The sequence below is a fragment of the Folsomia candida genome, unplaced genomic scaffold (genome assembly GCF_002217175.1).
Source record: "Folsomia candida strain VU population unplaced genomic scaffold, ASM221717v1 Fcan01_Sc046, whole genome shotgun sequence".
NCBI classification, from domain to species: domain Eukaryota; kingdom Metazoa; phylum Arthropoda; class Collembola; order Entomobryomorpha; family Isotomidae; genus Folsomia; species Folsomia candida.
The window spans coordinates 556650-578505 of record NW_019091238.1 but is presented as its reverse complement, the minus strand read 5'-3'; the positions used below and the strand labels follow the sequence as shown (position 1 = coordinate 578505).

Below are 21856 nucleotides of genomic sequence, written 5' to 3'. Positions count from 1 at the left end.
TCCTCAAGGGCTCCTGGGGCTCCAGTGGAGTCAAGGAAGAGGCGGAACAAGTGTGGCTCTCTCAAAAGAAAGCAGAGGGCCCTTAAAAAGTTGAGAGATGAGGGTGGTGCTGCCATAGGTGGGCAAACTATCAGCTCTACCATAGTTGGGCGGGCTCCGACGAGCGCGGCTAATGGGCTCAGAAATGGGTCTCAGGTCCCTCCAGGGGTCACGTCAAGGTCAGTAACCTTCCCCTCTCCGAAACCAGGAACCCCCAAAAGGAGTTTCAAAAATAATAACGAATTTCCTAAATTCGATAAATCTTTCAGCTTGGTATCCTCCCAATCCACCTACGGCTAAGGGAAGTGGCTCTTCAATCATATCTGAGATTGAGGGTCCGTGGTCAGTGGTTGGATTGGGTTCGTTACGGTCGTGGTTTGAAGAGAACCACACACATTGAGTTATGCTCAAACCTGGCTCAGGAAATACCTGAGTTGAGTTTTCCGTATGACTATAATTCTGTCAAACCTCCCGAGGCTCGTAATTTCAAAATACGGGTCGTTGTCAGGGATGAATGGCAAGATACATACGACGACCACTCTAAGCTACCAGGGCTCCTCTGTTTTACGGATGGGTCTAAGTGTAAGAGTGGATCTGGTGCAGCCTTCATAATTGGTGAAGGTGGTAAGTTCATGGATGGGGCTAGTGGCTTTATACCTCTTGGTGAATATGCCACGGTCTTCCAGGCTGAACAGATTGGGGTTCTCTCGGCGTGCAACTACATGTCAGAAAATCCAAGTTTACACAAGGAAGTGAATATCTTTGTTGACAATCGCAGCGTCCTTGATTCTCTTCTTAGTGAGCGGTTGGTTTCCTCCCTCACGATGGAGCTTCATAGGGCGCTGCAGCAATGGAGCATTCACAAAGACATTACCCTACATTGGATCCCTTCTCATTGGGGTTTATGGGGTAATGAAGACGTGGATAAATTGGCTAAAGAGGCTGCTAGTATAACAACTTGCGGTCCAGAGCCAGTTATCCCTGTCAACCCGGCAATTGGAAAATTTTCCATCAAACAATGGGCTCAGAAGGAACATCGGGTCTATTGGTCCAACTTACTTAGTTGTAAGTTTTCAAAGTTGGCCCTGCCAATGCCGTATGAGGGTCTCAGTGGGAAATCGCTTGGGCCCACGAGGGAAAGTATGAGGCTAACAAATTTTGCAATTACAGGGCACTGTAATTTGCATGGGCATCTGTATAAGATGGGTCTAGTTGAATCCCCTATCTGCGAAAAGTGCGGGGAGGGGAACGAGACAATGGCTCATATACTTACAGATTGTCCAGCATACAGCGCCCTGAGATTTAGCACCTTTCTTCGTTCTACGTTAAGGATGGAGGAAGTATGGGAGTATCCTCTCAAAACTGTACTGGGCTTTTTAAGGTCTGGTAGATTCGCCAGCTTTGTAGCTGGGGAATCGAGAGAGACTCCGACACAATAATCGCATGCGAGTGCATTGAGGTGTCTGCAATAGGTCCAAATGGTGACCTGCGCGGCTGGACTGCTGCCCCTGTGGGCAGAAATCCTCCTCACATAATACATACATACATACATCCCTCTTCGTGTAGAACTTGGATTTTGCTGCGAGTTGCTGCTCGTGATTGCTTAACAGTTGGTCTCATTGTCTAAAAAAATCGAATCGCGAAACCGTTTGTCAAAAAAATATAGCTGTTCGAACGATTAAACTCGCGCAAAAAACGTATGGGGCGAAATTTTCTTTACACAGTGTATTTACAAAAATATGTTTGTTCATTCATGAATAAATAATGTACACTATGTGAAACTAGTGGGATTCCGGAGTTGTTAAAATCAATTTAGTGCGTACACATTTGACATACAAATAATGTTACTTGATCACAGATACATACCTGCATACATATTTACATAAATAAATGAAATTGGGTCCAATTCGCGACGGGGAAACCGGTAGCGTAAAGTTTATTTCCCAATCAATTTTTATGGGGTTGTCAGACAACTCGTAGTAAAATAAAGACAACCAAAAAAGTAAAGTGTAAAAATAAATGGGGACCTGTTTTTATACACATTTACATATTTCTAGTGTAAACTTTGTTAACCTGCCTTTGCATGCACATATAACTATTTTCATTTAATGGTCAGACAATATATTCATGTATGTATGGGTGTACCACGTACTCTTAAAAATGTGGTCACAAATATTTTTATTACCATAGCGGCATATTGCATTACTATGTATACGATAATCAGGTGCCGTCCAAAAATTATGTAATGCAAAACTTTAGATTTTCTAGAACCCCCCCCCCCCCCACCCCACTTTCTCCCCCTTAACATGTGTCGGATACATAGGCACGATGAATATCACTGGAGCCCTGAACCCCCCCTCATTCGCGGGACACAAGTTATAGACGTTCCTTTATTTATTACCGTGAAGTTATATGTTACATATGCACTCTGGTCGGTAATGATTTAATACAATTTTGCTAAGAGTGTACCAGTAAATGGACCAGAAATTTGTGTCACTCTCTTAAAAATAATGGTACCTTTGTGGAATTTAAATAGAGTCAGAATTCGATATTAACCAAACTACATACTTAATCCAGAGCAAGGTGAACTTGATAAGGGGCGTGCATAAAGAATGTGCTAAATTTTCGGAGAATTTTGAACCTAACTCCCCCTGGTGTGGCCAAGATGTCCCATGTTATAAATAATTAACATGAAAAGGATAGGATAGAACCACTACCCACCCCTTCAAATCGGTCACACTGCACAGTCCGGAAAAGAAGTGGAAAGGTTACATAGTTTGGATTTAGTATATAAAGTTCGGTTAATTCAGAAATTCCATACTTTCAAACTGGTCGTACAATTTTTAAGAGTGTTCACACATATCAATGTATTTATTTCTAACTCAAATTTTATTATTGGAAGGGAAAGTGTGTCAAGTGAAGATGTCAATGGTCAGATCTTTTTCGACAAAGGAGTGCTGAAGAGGTTGGTGAATTAAAGTGCATTGTCAATCTTTTTTGTATTGAAGAGTCGTACACTAAATATTATTGTAGGCATTATTTGTCAGCTGGAAGTCCGTAGAATGTGCAAAAATATAGAGGAGAGTCAATCAGGGAATCGAACCCTGAACCTTTCGCATACCGGGCGAACGCCTTAACCACTGAGCTATTGAACGCTACTCCATATCTATGCCACTCTTTTCCTTCCACTGACAAATCATGCTACTTTTCTTTCCCACATTATGCAGGGAACGTAAACACGGAATTTCTTCGTAACCGTGTAAATTTCCGAGCAAGTAAGCAAGCAACCTTATGTACAACTTAATAATTTTTGTATTTATTAAGTAGCGTCAGCTACTTATTGCGATCGTCTTGTCCGTCCGTCTGTCCAACTGTCCGTCCGTCCGTCCGTCTGTAAGCAGGATATCTCAAGAACGAGTCAACATAATCAAACCCCGTTTTCGCCATTGTGCTTCTGATTTTTAGTTCTCGGTCGAGTTCGAAAGTGGGGTCAATCGGGCCACACCCCACAGCGCCAGGGGGTGTGGTCAAAATTAAGTTTGACTTTAATTTTCATATGGGGTGTCATTTTAAAGGAAATTTCATCACGAATTCAATGGCGTCAAAATTTTTGACCTCATGACCTTGAGGACGAGGGCAAAGGTCAAGAAAGGTCATACTCGTCATATGGGGTGTCATTTTGAAGGAAATTTGACTGAGATTTCAAGGACGCTAAGATTTTTGACCTCATGGCCGTTAGGACGAGGTCATATACGGAGAAACGTTAAAGGAAACTGGAATCGCTCCGACGCTACTTATTTGCATTCGTTTGGAGGGTTTATTTAAAATACTTTAATTAATTACCCTTTCTCATAAATATTTTCAAATTCAGTGCAGCTTAATCAAGATTGAACGTAACATGGTAGGGGTGAAATGAGAACCTTTCATAATACTGGCGGGACTACGTGGTTGACTTTGTAATGTTCACGACGTTTACAAATTAGTGAGTTATTTAAATTCTTTTACTGGAACAATTGTACCGAAATTTTAAACCATGGGGTCCTGCTTTAACAGTCGACAATTAGCCTTTAATGTGCTACCGCCGCTGGCCTGGCCTGGCCATTTTCATTTATTTTATTAACAAATACACACATTCATACATACAGAATTGATTATAGTTAATTGATTATTTAAAGTTTTATTTATTCAGCTAGGACAACATATCGATGCAAATTTATAAGACCTACTCTCCATCTAATAGGGCGAGTCACCTGACTTTCATAAATCTCACATGCACATTTTCTGCGATACGGGAAGGTTTTCGAAGTCGTTATTTCGCGAACGCGTGATTAATGAGGTGGCTGACCATTTTAGTTGAAGAGTAAGTACTTATAATATTGACACTAAATTAATAAGTTAACCTGAACTTGCATACACAATGAAGTAGAGGTGAGTCGGGCTCGGGCTTTTTTCGGGCTAGGCCTATCCCGCCCAGGCCCAAATGGACCGATAAAGTCGAACCCTCCTTCCCTTTTCCGGTCCTGCTTAAGTCCTACAACGCATCCGAAGGGCATCAAAATTTGGCGTGGCAAACATCGCACGTTCTCCTCCTAAAATGGACTCGATCTAATTCCGTTTGTATCAAGGTTTCGTTAATGCCACTTTTTTCACTTAATGTCATGACACTGACATTAAGTGACATTAAGTGACAAGTGACATTAAGTCTAAAATTGGGGTAAAGTGAGAGGGAAATCAGCGCAGATCATGAGTTTTTTCATCCCAGCCGGTGTTGATTAAGGCAGAATTTGCTACAAATGCATCGCTTCTCATAATAAAACACAATTGAACTGAATTTTAATTTAAAGTTACATCAGGGGGACTTAGATCAGAAAGGTACGCCTTAGCTTGTTTTAATAGAATTAAGTATTGTTTCATTCATATTGCGTTGCGCCTGAGTCAATTTGTACCTGTGCCAATTATGAGCATGAACAAATGTAAATATATTTTTACCTGTTTATTTTAATTAAAGGAATTAATATAATGCATCACAATAGCAAGCTGTTTGAGCAACACGGCGATCATTGAGAGAAGTTTGTCTACACTTGGAGGCATCTTGACAAAGCAACGTAATAGTTTTAACCAGAAGCCCGGAAAAACATGCTTTAGCTTTATCAACAATTTTTATAAGTTTTTGCACAATGAAAAGCGAGTCAAACAAGGTCTAACAACACGAAAAAGATAAAAGCAGAAGTTGTCCGAGTCGTGATTAGAAAATGATAGAGTACAAAATTAAAAAGTCGCTTGTGTCGATTTATTGCACTTGTGCACAAAAATCATTTGTAAACATTTATTTACTATCATGTGTACAAGATTTTGGTATTCATTCCTGACACTTGCACGTACTTAATTAATTAATTTTCAGTATTTACACATTTTTAATTACATAATATGCCTTAAACAAAACCGGCTGGGATGAAAAATCTCATGATCCGCGCTGATTTCCCTCTCATTTTACCCCAATTTTAGACTTAATGTCACTTGTCACTTAATGTCACCAAACGTCAAGTGACAACAACCGGTTAATGCCACTTAATGTCAGTCACTTAATGCCACTTGTCAATGTCACCCGAACAGGCCCCGGGCTGGGCATATTTGCGCCCTAGGCAAAATTTTTCTGGCGCCCCCAGTTATCCGCCTGTGCAGAAATCCCTCTGTTAACCATCTGATACTCCTTTGTGAACCATTTAATATTGCTATAAATTTCAGCTGCACTTTACATATATTTCAAACATTTATTGCATTTATTAAGGGACGTAAATATATATAAATAAATGTCACGCGAGAAGGGGGAGGGGGTAAGGCTCCGATTTTTGCTGAGCATAATTTATCGTTCTCCCCTAAGGGAGAACGTTTATTATTCGTTTATTATTATTCCTCTATCTGATCCTAAGTTGTCCGTACTATTTTTAGTAAATCCAATATTTGTACTGTAGGTGCAATTGATAATTTGTATCAGAATAGTTGCGGAAATATTACTCACAATGCGATGACGCCAGCAGTCTCGCTCCGATCTTGATGAAACTTCGATAATTATGTAGCTTTGGGTAAATAATTGAACACATGTTTCGGGATTTTTCATAACGCTAAGTTTAAGCAAAGTTATTGTCGTCGAGAATTAGGATAATTATTTAGGAATATGACTAGGATTGCGATTTACATACTTGAACCTTAAAAGATAATGGAATTTTACATGATGTGACAATTTGAGATTTTGTATGGATTTTGAGGCTGGAGTCCGGAAGGGAAATTTGAACGGCTCCAGCCAGACTACTGTTGATGGGGAATTGTGCCCATATTTTATCTCCTCATTATGAATATTTTTAATGTTTGACCTCTCCTCTCCTCCTCCTTAATTAAATTAAACTCAAATGTGTCCCTTCTTGTCAAGAAGAGGAGAGGAGGATGTGATTTTGTAAAGTTAGCGTCTCTCTTTTGAAGTGATAACCATGAACAATTGTGAAAAAGTGCCAGTGTCTCTCCAACCTTCAAATTAATAACATCTTTCTTTTTCCCCTCGTCACAGAACACTCTAAATATTTGTAACATACCGAAATTGTGACAAATAACTAATGACACCAAGTAACTATTTGTGACCGCACCGCCCTTATTTACGTCCACACGATCACATTCACGCCACCATCAGTTACACATAAAAAGTCACACCACACTCACACACACACAATTATACAGTCCTCATCGCCGTCAATTTATTACAGTTATGATGGTATAAGTGGCCGAAAATTCGCATTTTTCTCGTGAAATGTTTCGTTTTTCGTTTTTTATGGGAAAAAAATGCGAATGTTCGGCCACTTATACCATCATAACCTTGCTTAAACTGAGCATTATGAAAAATCCCGAAACATGTGTTCAATTATTTATCTAAGGCTACATAATTATCGTTATTTCGTCAAAATCGGAGCGAGACCGCTGGCGTCATTGCATTGTCAGTGTGCAAATTATATATTCCATGATTCATGAAATTAAAGGCGAATCTATATTGTACATTGTTAGTGCTGTTCACCAGCTGTTATAGAGCCGTTTTTGAAAACTCTAGCGTCGGCCTAATAAAATTTTAGTCGAGTTCACTTAATGTTTTCAGGTAATTGTAACTTGTAATTTCAATACTTCAGTCAACAAACGTAATTGTAATTTGTAATTGAACTAAATGTAATTGGTAATTTGTAATTTGTAATTGCACATTTCAATATGGTGTAATTGTAATTCGATTACAATTACTAAATCACCATCTATCGTGAATATAACCAATCAAAAACCAATGCTTTTGTGAACGTTTCACTGACTTCTACTTTTTGGATTAAATTAAACATTATTTCGCATTAGAAAATTTTTTAATTACATTAAAAATTCTGAAAGAATTTGTGAACCCTAGTTATTAATTCTGAATCAGAATTAATAACTTGGATTTACAAATCCTTCGTCACATTGGGGTTATGCATGAAAATAAGTATGTAAATGCTAAAAGTAATGCAATTGAATTATATGACAAGACAAATTACTAATTATAATTGAGATCTTTTAACGAACATTCATCATTTACTATAATTGCAATACTTGTTCACTTTTAACAATGTACTAATAAATGCTTTCATTCGCAAAATTTCCCCTGCAAATTACTTTTTTACAGCTGGAAATTTTGAAGTAAAAGCATTTACATTATTAAAAGTGAACAAGTATTTAAGTTGTTTGAATATTAAATGATGAATGCTCAATAAAAAATCTATAATGCAATTAGTAATTTGTGATGTAATTCAATTACGTAATTTGTAATTGTAATTGAAGCGAATTTTTTTAGAGAAGTAATTGTAATTTGTAATTAGTAATTGAGCTTTCTAGAGTAATTGTAATTTGTAATTGTAATTGAAGCAATGCTGCAATTGTAATTGTAATTTGTAATTTGTAATTTGAGTTTCAAGTAATTTGGCCAGCTCTGCTATGTAGCCAGGCTCTCTCAACTGAAAAAATTAAGTGAACTCAGCTACAGTTGTACTAAACCCACACCAGAGGTTTCGAAAACGGATCGATAAGAAGCTCGTGAACAGCACCATACATCGCAATACATAACTGTGTTTTATAATTATGAAATAAGAGTGAAGATAAATTTGAGAGAAAAGAATAGAAGTGGGGTTTGTTTCCTCCGCATCCCAAATTTTCAGCATTGACCCGAAATATTTTATAAATTCTGACCATCGCACCAGCGCACGATCTTGGATCACGGCAGCACCAGGGTGATCCAATTAATAGTTTACGTAGTATATACTTTGAATGGTCTATTTTCCAGCACATCTTTTAGTCGATTTAAGTGTTCTGCAGGATTTAATTTTTTTTAACTTTATGTCCATATCGTTCGAAAGATTATACTACATAATGGGCAGTCAGAGATCCGTGATCATTGAGTTTTTTGTTGGGATTAAGGATTAAGGATTAATGTTATTCCGGGATTAGATTAATCCAGGGTTAATTTAATTTGCTGGGATTAAGGATTAATTTACAATGCTTTTGTATTCGGGATTAAGGATTAATTAATCCTGATTAATTCTTGATTAACATTGTGTTGAATTATTGACACAGCGATATTCTTATGTCAAATAAAATACATACAAAATGTGCAATGCATAATAGGATTGCGTTGTTAAGTACAAAATAAAATTTGATATTGGCTAAATATTCCCACCAATTACATATGGCACGATTTGGTGCACAAGCTATGCCTCTAGCCTTTAAAGAGCAGCAAGACTTGTCAAGTTCGATATCAAAGAATGTGCCGGTTAAAAAGAATGGCGAATCTCAGGTAGATTGATGTTCGCCATGATTAACAATTGAATCAATATTTTTGTAGATGCAACAATTTAAAGTTAAAAAATATAATGCATTTTAATTTCAGAATATGAAAGTAGAAAGAATGGAAACATATCGCATGGTTTAGAATAACTATTACCTCGCTCAAGTCAATTTCCAGTGATTAATCTCTCGTGAGAATTAATCCCAATCATGATTAAGGATTAGTAATTTGGGCACGCTAGTCGGGATTAAGCAGTAAGGATTAATGGAGTGAAAATTTATCGTCGGGATTAAGAATTAAAGATCAATTGCACAGTTTTTCGTTGGGATTAAGCATTAAGGGTTATTAATATTTAATCCCAATCCTTAATCCGTTAATCACGATTAATTAATCACGGATCTCTGTGGACAGTGCCCATGCGACTTTATTTTACTCTTTTTATTACAATATCCAGATGTTTCCTTTTAAATAAGTTAAATAGAACAGTTGTAATCACATCAGCAACACAAACTTATTGTTAGATTGGTCCCGTGTAAATGTGCGTTCCACATCTGAAGCAGTTAAGGGCATTGCGTTTGAAAAAATTAATTTGAATTTTGGCACCTGTGGTACAGGTGAAATGGATTGCCAAGACCAAAAATCCATCCAATCCAACATCCATTTGGATTTACCCAATCCATCCATGGATGGATTGCAATCCATTTTTAGTTTTGTCCCCAAAAATCCATTAAATCCATTATCCATTTTTTGAATTTATCCAATCCATAATTTGTGAACAATTAAAAATCGACTACCAGCTAAACCAAATAAAAAATCTATATAATCTAGCCCTACTTTTAAACTAAACAAATAAAATCCAGCTTAAAAGCATTGATTTAGTATTTTAATATAACAGAACTAGTTTACATGGCCGTCAATCTAATTGAAAATGTTAATTAATTTGGCCCTCGTTACCATTGCCAAATTCACAACTACTTCACACACCCACCGCCGATACAGTCACCTGTTGTAGGCTACATAAGTAGATATATATAACTAAAATAAAATATTAAGAATGACAAAATTTTTTGGTTATGATTTCTATGTATGCATAAATTTACAAAGCGACTTGCATGTATTTTGGCTGATAAGATAAGCTACGAAATTAGAGTGTTCAATTTATCCATGTCGTTAACTTTTGTCACCAGAATTCTAAACCATCCAAACCATACATTAGACCATTGATCCATTTGAATCCAAAATCCAATCCAATCCATAATTTTTCCACAACCAAAAATACATCCAATCCAAACCAGATTTCCGACAACATTAAAAATATTGATAAAGAACTTAATATATCATATTTTATCCGCGACGCCCTCTTCTGCCCCATGCACGGCTCGCTTACCCCTCTCTGGGGCCCTCTACATACGCGATGATTTAAATTATTATATGTGTGCTCCGAATCACTTTTACGATAAGAAATTAAGATTAAAACTTGATATTAGAACTTACAAGATAGTTTTTACAGTTTCTAAATTTAGACCAATTTCGTTAACACCAATTAATTTGTTAGTGCACGCGCAAGAAACCTTTGTGCGCCTAGGGGCGCCCTCAGAATTTTCGCCCCAAGCAATTATCCCTTCCAAAATTCGGGGCGTGCCTGCTGTGGACAAAATTTATTTGTCCAAAACTATGTCAAATAAATTAGAACTGTAAAGTTTCAAATAATTAGACCGTTTCAACGCGTTATTTATGTTTTCCTAAAATTCCTAATGACCACTCACTCTGAACGGATATCAGAAAATCATTTACCAATTTTCGAATTTGTCGTTTTTATCTAGTGTACAGCCGGGCGCCTGACGGCGCCCTTGGGAATTTGGCGCCCTAGGCAGTTGCCTAGGCTGCCTTACCCCTAAACGGGCCCTGCACCCGAAACCTTGGTTTGTATGCCGCAGACCGTCCAAAATTTGTGATTATGCCTTATTTTAACTAATGCCGCCCAGAATCTTATTTATTTTCTTTGAAAAAAAACAAGCAAAAATTTTAATTAGAAATTCTGGGCGGGAAAATTCGAAACTTCTTCGGAACCTTGTAATATCGACAGTTTGCGATTTCCGAAATTATGTCACACTTCCATGTCGATTAAAATCATTGGACGGATCAAGGATTAAGACACGTTTTAAAAATTGATTTCGAATTTTTCGAAATTTTTCGAACTTAGAATTATAAAAAAGTAATAAGGATTTTTTAAAGTTTTGATTCTGGTGATTTCAATAATTTTAAAATTCTACGAATATTTTTTTCTGTACTTTTTTGAAATTCCAAGTTCGAAAAATTTCGAAAAATTCGAAATCCATTTTTCAAACGTGTCTCAATCCTTGATCCGTCCAATTATTTTTGTCGACATGGAAGCGTGACATAATTTCGGAAAATGCAAGGAAATTGTTCCATTTTGCGTCGTAATCATATAAATTATGCAAATCCTCATTTGATAGAATTCTACTAACTTATGTATCGTGTGTTTTTATTCGTAACAGTATGAACTGTATCGTAGAGTGAGAATTCTACTAAACTAAATACATGCACTACGAGGGGTGAACATTATGCAATTCATAGAGTGTGGTCGGATCTGCATTTAATGAAATCCCTCTCCTGCTTTGCTGAACCAATGCATATTTAAAATCCCACCCTTCTTGAGAAAATCGATTTTGATGATGTTGATTTGAAGATGTTTCCGATAATTAAATTGGAATGCATGTTTTTTAAAAATAAAAAAAATGCTTTCAACAATTCCAATTAATCACATCGATATGTTCTTTTAATCATTCAGAAATTATCACATGAAATTGATTTTAATGCTGCCGCCATAATTGAGACCGAGCAGAAATATTTCGCAAGAATTTTCAAACAAGGTATGGACATGGACCTTCATCGATGTTGAAAAACAGCCATGACTCAAAAAGATGGAATGATAATAGACCCGATTTGGACATCAGCTTTATTACATTGACTGTAATTTAACAATCTATTTTATGACTCATAATCTTTTACTGATAAATATATACACACAAAAATGTTTTTTTTGCATCTCTATATTCTCTCCTGAAAAAGACAATTAATTAATTGTCGAAATATTGGGACAATAAATTGTGTAAAAAAAAGTCAACCCACAATGGCCGTCTTGACTCTCATAATTCTCGTACTTTTAAACATGCACCCTTACACATTATTTTTGAAAGTTCACTTCTTAAATTCTTGAGAACCCAGAAATACACTATCAACAAACAGACTTGCGTTATTTAAATAAGAACTTATTTAAATAATGCTTAAATAACGCTTGAAAATTATTTATAATTTATTATTTAAAAATAAATAAGTGTGCAGGATTATTTATTATTTATTATTTAAATAATTTCCAATGGACGGGTTTTCAAGTATTAAAGTAGTGACCATATTTAAATAATTTGTCAGTGCAATCTACACTCCCGAGCGAAATAAATTGCACGGTGACGGTCTCCAGATTCAAATGACCACAACGTCACAAGTTGTAGGGTTATAATATTCAACTTTATTTTATTTTGTACGTAATTTAATAGTAATTAATTGTCAACCACGTTTTGTTCAAAAAACTCAGTGAAGTTTCAAAGAATGGAGGTTATATAAATAAAGTCAAAAAAATTAAGTGCGAAATAAATTGTACCCCACTATAAAAATTATAAATAACGAATAGAAACTCATAATTTTGTATTGAATGTAACTTTAAATAACGTGTGGGATGTCGCAAACGTGAAATCCATGCATTACCACGAGTGTGCATGGATTAAGCCAACTTTTGACGTGAAGTTTTGATCCGCTTCAAATATTCTATTTTTAGGATGTTTCCCGTTCGAAACAGTCAATATTCGGACTTGTCCTTCTATCCGGCCCTACAATTGTTCGAATTGGTAAGTGTTTGAAGAAGTTGGATGATCTTCCAACCCCGAAACCTTGATTTTAATAACAAATTCAAATGTTCACCTTGCCACGTGCTTGGGGCCATCGTCTTTTTGGAATACAAAACGTCGACCAAGAACAAGTTTTGTTGCAGATGTATGTTAAAAATCTGCGTTACTGCTCAAAATATGGTGACACCAAAGTTGGTTCATAAGAAATCATGGCCTCATGAACTATACACCTAAAAAGAAGTAAATTTGCTAATCTAAAAAATCAAAGGAAAAAGCATGAAATTTTGAAATAGCGGTTTCCGAATGGCGAAGGCTTTTGGAACTTACTTTGGTGGTCAGAAGCAACACATTTAACATTTTTTGAACATATGAGTGGATTCGAGTTTGGCGAACAAAAGGACACAATTGAAGAAATTGCAACGTGCGGTAAAGCGTGGGGTTGATCGTGCTATGGTCTGATAATGTATTGGGCCATTCACTCACTGGAATTTTTAATTTTTCAATGAAATGAGGAACCAGCATAAGTGATAAAATGTTTTGAGCAGACATATGAAAATTTATTCAGCAACACATAGTCCGGGGCGACGTTTTGTATTCTAAAAAGACGATGGCCCCAAGCACGTGGCAAGGTGAACATTTGAATTTGTTATTAAAATCAAGCTTTCGGGGTTGCGTGATCCTCCAAATTCTTCAAGCACTTACCTATTCGAGCAATTGTAGGGCCGGATAGAAGGACAAGTCCGAATACTGACTGTTTCGAACGGGAAACATCCTAAAAATAGAATATTTGAAGCGGATCAAAACATCACGTCAAAAGTTGGTTTAATCCATGCAAACTCGTGGTAATGCATGGATTTCAAGTTTGCGACAGCCCACACGTTATTTAGAGTTACATTCAATACAAAATTATGAGTTTCTATTCTTTATTTGTAATTTTTATAGTGGGGTACAATTTATTTCGCACTTAATTTTTTTGACTTTTTTTATATAACCCCAATTCTTTGAAACTTCATTGAGTTTTTTGAACAAAACGTGGTTGACAATTAATTACTATTACATTATGTACAAAATAAAATAAAGTTGAATATTATAACCCGACAACTCGTGGAGTTGTGGTCATTTGAATCTGGAGACCGTCACCGTACAATTTATTTCGCTCGGCAGTGTAGATTTCCAAATTGCTACACACCTCTGCAACCTTTCAATTTCGGAGAATTTCGAAATACATTGTCTGAAATGGAAACTAAAAGTTGTCCTCTGGTCTAAGCAGCAATTTCAGACTCCAAAATAAATTTTCTAATCAGGATATTGGCTAAAATTTGCCGATTAGTCCGACAACGTGTCTCATTTTTATGCGAAATTTGTGTATTGATGGTCAATAACCGACATGATTTCAATTTCTGAGCAACTTTTTGAATTCATAGTCTCCAGCCGTTAGTATGTGGAGAAATTTAGTCCAATCCGGATAAGTTTCTCGTGTAGGAAATCATATTTTCCCTTTACTTCCAGTACAACGTTCTTCATCCAAATTTCGCGGTTTTCTTTGTCATGCAAGAAATTACTTGACTATATTTTGTTTTCAAAATAACTCCTGATAGTTACCAAATCATACAAGAAATGAAATTGGTGCAAAAAGTTCGAAAACGTAACTTTGAAACCAAAAATCATGAACCGTATCAATACTTTTTTGGGATGAAATTCACAGATTTCGCTCTTCCCCCATCATTATTTTTCCCGCTCCCGAAATTTTGAAAAACGACCACCATACTCGAAGTCCTCGATAAATTTCCTAGAAATTTCATTTGCTACATTTGCTTAGTAGCGACTGAAGTGTAGAAAAAGTAGACTTAAATTTTGGCATGGGCCACCGTATACGCACTTTTTGTAGAAAGTGTAGATTTTATATTTGCAGAGGATATGTACATTTAATGACATCTTTTCATAAGGTAAGAATGTCCTTCGGATTTTTAAATGCAATAAATCAATCAATCAATCAATCAATAATGATGACTATATATTTGTACATTATTTAAGTCATGACGGAAAGTTAATTAAATTTTGATGAGCTACTTTTCTGTCATTTTGACACACCCAATGTTTGATTTCTTCAGAACCAAGATCACGAATCCAATCCAAATGTTTGAAATTTCCAGAATATTTACCCGTGTATGTACCTGTGTTAATTTGTAATCAAAGGTCGAGCCAAGGTTATTGGTATTTATTTAGTAACGGGGATCTCCCAACGTACACTCACAGATTTGGACCAAATGAGCATCAATCGACCACAAATATAGTTAGTATGAAATTTGCAAATGGAACTATCTGCCAATAAACAGGTTTGGCGGAGGTATTGGTATATGTAAAAAGAGAAGCAAGCGCACCCTTAACGTTGGAAAATTTTTGATTTTCCAAATATGCTGCCGATTTTCCCGCCTTTGATGCAAATACCTCCACAAAGTCAGCGCATTGGCAGATAGTTCTACCTGTAAATTTCATACTAATTATATTTGTGGTCGATTGACGCTAGTTTGGTACAAATCTGTGAGCATACATACGTTGGGAGACCTCCATTGTAAGTACTGAAATTAATAAACCCGAATTCCAAACAATTGGTAAGAGGCAAGGCGTGTTTTTAGCTAATGTTGCACTTCATTTTGGCCCGACATTTGTGTATTTATGTAACTGCAAATTTATTTGACACAAATCCAATTCAACAAGTTACCAAGTTGAATCTCAATTACCATACACGTATAGGTACTTACATACATAGCTACATAAACGAATGCATAGTACATAGGTGCATCGTTACATATTTATTTGCACGCACTCTGCTGTTAACGAACGGTTAATCACCGATTATCAAAGGTAGGGATATCTCTAACTATGTACATATGTACACACATATGTATCTATGGTAAACAATTGTCAACCCACAAGTAATGTGAGAGTACTTATTTCTGCGTCATCCATATATATATATATATATATATATAGATAGATACATACCTTAGTTAATCTCAATCATAAACATCATTAGATTTTAACATCCGTCCCTACCCATGCTAAATGTCCAGGTTGACCCGTAAATATGTACGGCTACAAAAGATAAGATGCTCCATTGTCCATGAAATTTGACTATCGTACAGAATACCTTTTCCATCCCAGAAACTTTAAATCAGTCTCCTCTTCTTCCCAGTTTAGTTTGTCCATTTAATATTCGCAGTCAGAATTTTTTAGCCCTGTTTCTTCCAGATTTTACGACTTTAATTTTTATAAAATTACACTACACTCTAGACATCAAGTTCGATATGAGTGAAATTCCTAACTTTGATGGTGGGAGGTTCAGTGTAAGCAAGTTAGTTAACTATTTCGAGGGTCGTAGTCAGGTTCAAGCTGGATTAGGGGGACGATACTATTTAAATGTGGGTTTTTCGCCAAGTGAGATTATCAAATTCGGAATAGTGAAGGATTACAGCCCCAACTTTGCACATCATGCAATTTTTACTACGAAGCTTAAAGGAGCATTTCGAGTCGATGTAAGTACTTGATCGAAAATGATTTTTCATATTTAATTCGTTATTCATATTGGAAATGTATTTAAATAAACCGTTACAAACGACTGTAACCAAGGGGTGAAACAAAGTCATGCATGTATTTGCATGTGATCATTATAACTTCGAACTCTGGGTACACAATAATTACTACTTTAATAATTATTACTATTTTTTTTAGTAGTGATCAAGATCAAACTTCTGCTTGTATTGTTCCCGAGTCTTGACTATCCAATTATTAATTCACCTTTAATCTCAATTATTTTCAAATGGCCCAAAAATAAGTCTACAACGACTAAAACAAAACTTTCGACATTTTTGACCTTTGACCTCGTCCCCACGGTCACGCGAGCGTCGCAGGTCAAAATGGTTGTGATTTCTAAAATCCCCGCTCAAAAATACGTCTAAAACCACTAAAACAAAAATTTCGACATTTTGACCTTTGACCTCGTCCCCACGGTCACGGGAGCGCCGCAGGTCAAAATGGTTGTGATTTCTAAAATCCCCGCTCAAAAATACGTCTAAAACCACTAAAACAAAAATTTCGACATTTTGACCTTTGACCTCGTCCCCACGGTCACGGGAGCGTCGCAGGTCAAAATGGCCTATCCCATTGGACAGAGCGTTGAAAACCCTATCAATTTGACACCTCACACGACCCATTTGTCATTTAAAATATTATGACCTTATGACCTGGCGCCGTGACCTTTTGACCTATGACCCCCAAATTCTAATCACTTCGTCCCCTTGGTGCAATGAGTTTATGTTCCAAATTTCAAGTCTCTATGTCATTGCGTTCGAAAGTTATAGCGCCAACAGACAGACAGACAGACGGACATAACGATCTTATAAAGGGGTTTCACCCCTTAATAAACCGCATTGCAATTAAAATTGCGAGTAAAAATTTTGCTTACCTAAGGAAATACATATGTACATAAGTATTTGTTATTTCTTGGACGAAGTGTGCACATTTTCTGCATTTTTTTAGCTTGAAGGAGTCGACTGTGCTGTCCAATTGAACACTGGACCAAATAAATTCAAAGGCAGGGTTCTATACTGCGGAGACTTGTCGGATTATACCGGAATGGTGCCACTGAGGAAGACGCTCTTATTTCTTGGAAAGAACACGAGCCATTCACTAATTTAACTCCCGGCGTTAAGGTTTTACTCATCATATTTACATATGCATATTATTATAGTGTTAACTAACAATGGAGGTCTCCCAACGTATGCTCACAGATTTGGACCAAATTAGCGTCAATCGATCACAAATATGATAAGAATGAATTTTGCAAATGGAACTATCTGTCAATGCGCAGGTTTGCAAAGATATTTGCATCCAAAGCGGGAAAAATGCGCAGCAAGTTTGGAAAATAAACATTTGCCAGCCTTTTGGCGCGTTTTGCCCCCTTTTAAATGCAAATATCTTTGCAAAACCTGCGCATTGGCAGATAGTTCCATTTGCAAAATTCATTCTTATCATATTTGTGATCGATTTACGCTAATTTGGTCCAAATCTGTGAGCATACGTTGGGAGACCTCCATTGTGAGTAATAATGAAGTATTTATAGGTCGAGGACATATTTAATGTACATCCTTATTCCGATCACTCTGTCCTATGTGTGACCAGAAAGGGGACCGTTGGTCATGAGCGGCAGGTTTCGGCAGCGACAATGAGTGATGCCTTTTTAGGCGAGGATTCATTCTTGATATCTACACACTCATTTGACGAGGGGGTAGGTGTTACCCCCTCGATGCGTGGGAGAGGTACGAATTCCTTATTTTAGTGCCATCAAATTTAGCCTTCAATTTTTATATACCGTAAATACTGTTTATAGCCATATTTTAATTATAGCCGATCTCCTAATATATGTAGTCGGGGCTCGGTGCAAATATCCCAAAATTTTAGCCGGGTCTCGGGACCAATATTTCAAAATTTTAGCCGGCTCTGTGGCCCTGAATTTTGCATTTTAGCCCAGGCTATAAAAAGAGTATTTACGGTACAAATTTGTGATTACTTACTACCACACACTCTAAATAACTAATAGTGAGAATAAGTAATTGAAGACTAATTGTCAAACACGAGGGTACCATAAATTTTGGTCTATTTTTGGGTAATAAATACGGAAATGTTTTGTCATCACAGGGAAATATTTCAAAAAAACGTGTGTACCAAATACACGTGACGTCGTTATTTTGAAAAAGTGGACGATTTTTATTATCCGACCGAATATGTATAAGATTTTTTACATTAAAGTGGTGAACATTGGAATAACGACGCCACCCCAGTTTGGTACATGAGTTTGAGACCTATTTACCGTTGATGACGAAATATATCCGTCATTGACAAAAATAGAACGGTATATTTAAAAACGATGTGACGATTTGGCTCCAAGTTATTACCTCACCCTGCGTAGCACGGGAGCTATTGAATTCCTCTTGTCCGTCCGTCCGTCTGTCTGTTGACGAGTTTTTTGCATCAATTGATGCGAATTAATATGTCCCTGCTCCATTATTACCAGCCTAAGCAGCACCATTAGTATCAGAGAATCGTGACTCAAAATGGTGCGAAATAATTGGGGGAATCGATGTGTTCTGCACCAATGGTTTAGATTAACCGCAAGTTATATAAAGTAAAACCTGACACAACATAACCTCGAAATCATGTCGAAATTGTGTCTTAGGTTTCCCGACTTCGTCTGCACCAGTGATGCAAAATTATATAATACTTATGCAGCTATTTTCCCCACTAATATGCACCAATGATGCAAAATTGTATAATACGTATGCAGCTATTTTCCCAACTAATCTGCACCAATGGTGCAAAGTTATATTAAACCATTATCACAGGGTGAGCTATTTCTAACGTTACTACGGTTTATTTATGGTGTGCATATATATATTATTAGGATAAGCCGCCATACACCGCATACCTCGTAAAAGAAGGAGCTCTGACGGGGACTTTAACCATCCCAACCCAAGACTACTCAATTGTTCCAGATCGTAGCCCAAAAGTAGCATTTCTAAGTAAACTCAAATAAGATTAAATAGCTTAAATCATTTATTATCAGTCGTAATTGCGTGACCTATTATTTTGCTCATAGATCAGAACAATACGAAGCTAGTAGTTGCTCGTTTTGGTTCGCCTACACTGAAAGAGTATGACATTGATTCGGATATCAAGAAGTTCATTAACACCGATAAGCAAATGGTGTTCCGCATACTTCCGCCTGCACGAGGCTCAAATTGGCGACATGTTATTTTCTATGGGGCACACAACAGTTCATCGTCATCAGAAATCTGCGCTGGGAAATGCGTCCTAACGATGAGAGAAGGCCGGAAATTACAATGTATAGACGGCAATCAAAATTTCACAACTGGGATTTATGACACCCCGCCGAAAGAAGTTTATTTAATCGGCAACTTCTTAATCATTAATCAAGGGGATAAGTGGATGGTAATTTAATTTGAAGCGTTAATGAACAAGATTGTACATATGAGTAATTGGAATCTGTAAATTTAGGTCCAAGTAGTATTTTCTGCACGCAAATTTGTTCAGTTGGTAAAAGCACCAACTCCATGTGGAAATTGTGCTACATGCGACGCGTATTTTGGTGGAACGACCTACGGACCTAAATCGTTGGACAGGCATGGTACATCAATCGAATGCAAAAGCTATCGTCCTGCGTACATGAAGTAACAGAAAGTCCATGTCCATAAATTTTCCAATTTTTTATACTTAACAAACCGCGTTCTAACTAGATAATAAGGAAATGGTGGTCTAGAAGAAAGGCCGACCTATTTATGTAACTTGTGAAGAAGGGTATTATTGTTACTAGCACAAGCAATTCATTTTGTTAGATAATTAAGTATATGCCTATATGCCTATACTGTGCTGGTAGCCGCACTATGTATTACCGCATGCCACCCAATCTTTTGCAACACTATAAATAAATGTGATTATATGTACCATCTGTAATTTACTCCATTTTATGTAAAATTTCCACTATTGTGTAAAAGTTACTGAATAAAAGTTAAGATTTATACAATTTTGAAAGATTTTTGCCCAACCTAGAGTAAATTTTACCTTTCTCACTTGTCAGTGTAAATTTTACACAATAGTTGTGCTAGTGTGCCATTGTTCTCAACTTTATTTACAGCGTACGTAATGCTGATACGAGACTAAATAATGCCTTCTCGCGTCGTGGAGGAATTGAGACACCCGGCTACCGCTGATAGTAATATTACCACACTCGCGGTAACACACTATATTTAAGATATTATTGCGGGATTTTTAAGCGTGACAGTGTGCATAAACGTAACCGGATTGGGAAACCTAACAGGCGCACTCCACCCTCGCCCTTTTTCTAAGGTGAGGCTATAGTTACGTTAAAAAACACCTAAGTAAGCATTCCGCATGGTTTTAAAAAGTGACACGGGGCCTTAACGTTGCCATTTCGCAACCGATTTTGATGAAATAAAAACCCAGAGTCATTTATGATCGAGTAGAATCTGAAAACGAACTAGGAGACAGGAAGTGCTGTCGGTTTCTGAGATATTCACCAAAAACCCCCTCTGAATTCGATCTCTGGTGGATTTGAAAAAATTAGGGGCTTAACTAAAAATTCTGTTCCAAAAATATTGAAGTAAATATTTTTGGCTACCGAACAAACTTTAGATGATCAAAATCGGATAAGAAATGAAAAAGTTTTCTTGATGGTGAAAATGGGTAGTTTGGAAATGCTTGAAAAGTTTTTGGTAAAGGTCGCACAGCAACAATCTTGGGGGATTTTACAATGTAACAAATGTTGTCGACGGATAAAAATATTGCGAGAATTCGTCGATTTTGCAAGCAAAATGTTATCTTTAAAGAGTACACCATTTGTAGTCATAATTAATGCGGTTAAATCGTCCAACTTAAAAAGCAGAAATGTGTTTCAAACATCGTCGGTGTATGGATCTTTCCTGGATGCTATGAATTTCCCAAACACTTTAGCGAACAGGATCCAATGTCAAAAAATTGTCGAATTTTGGGAAACGATAACGGTAATAGATACATATTTATTATGGTTTGTTTGTGTGTTTGATGTATAGCTGTATGAATGTGCTATGTTTATATGTATGTATGTGGGATTTATCTGTATGAATGTTATGTATGTACATATTATTAACCATGGGTCCAAATAAAACGCCTTGTGATGAGGATGCTGTACGGGAGCTTCATCGTATACGTCTTTTCAAAGTCGGAATAGTAAATGAAGACGAGGCGGAAGAAATATTAAACTGGATTTTAGATTTTCCTGAATGTGTTAGTTGTAGGAAATGGGTTTGTCAGTGTATTTGTCGCTTATAAATCTTTACAATATTGTACAATAACTTTTATTGTTGAAGTTAAATTAATTAATTTCAAGAAATACAAATTTGCATAATATCGTAGACATACATAAAAGACTTTGAAAATGTTATAGAACTATTCCCATATTTTGCCACTACCAGCCCTT

The 21856-nt window shown here is 36.6% G+C and overlaps 1 protein-coding gene across 1 annotated transcript; it reads left to right on the top strand.

The window, feature by feature from the left end:
* The first annotated feature begins 671 nt into the window (after nucleotides 1-671).
* On the top strand, nucleotides 672-20343 carry LOC118433271. Its single transcript, XM_035845032.1, has 5 exons — nucleotides 672-1179; nucleotides 19148-19206; nucleotides 19265-19382; nucleotides 19460-19812; nucleotides 19879-20343. The coding sequence occupies exons 1-5, from the start codon at nucleotides 672-674 to the stop codon at nucleotides 20053-20055; spliced, it is 1215 nt and encodes a 404-aa protein (XP_035700925.1). The 3' UTR covers nucleotides 20056-20343.
* Nucleotides 20344-21856: the final 1513 nt, after the last annotated feature.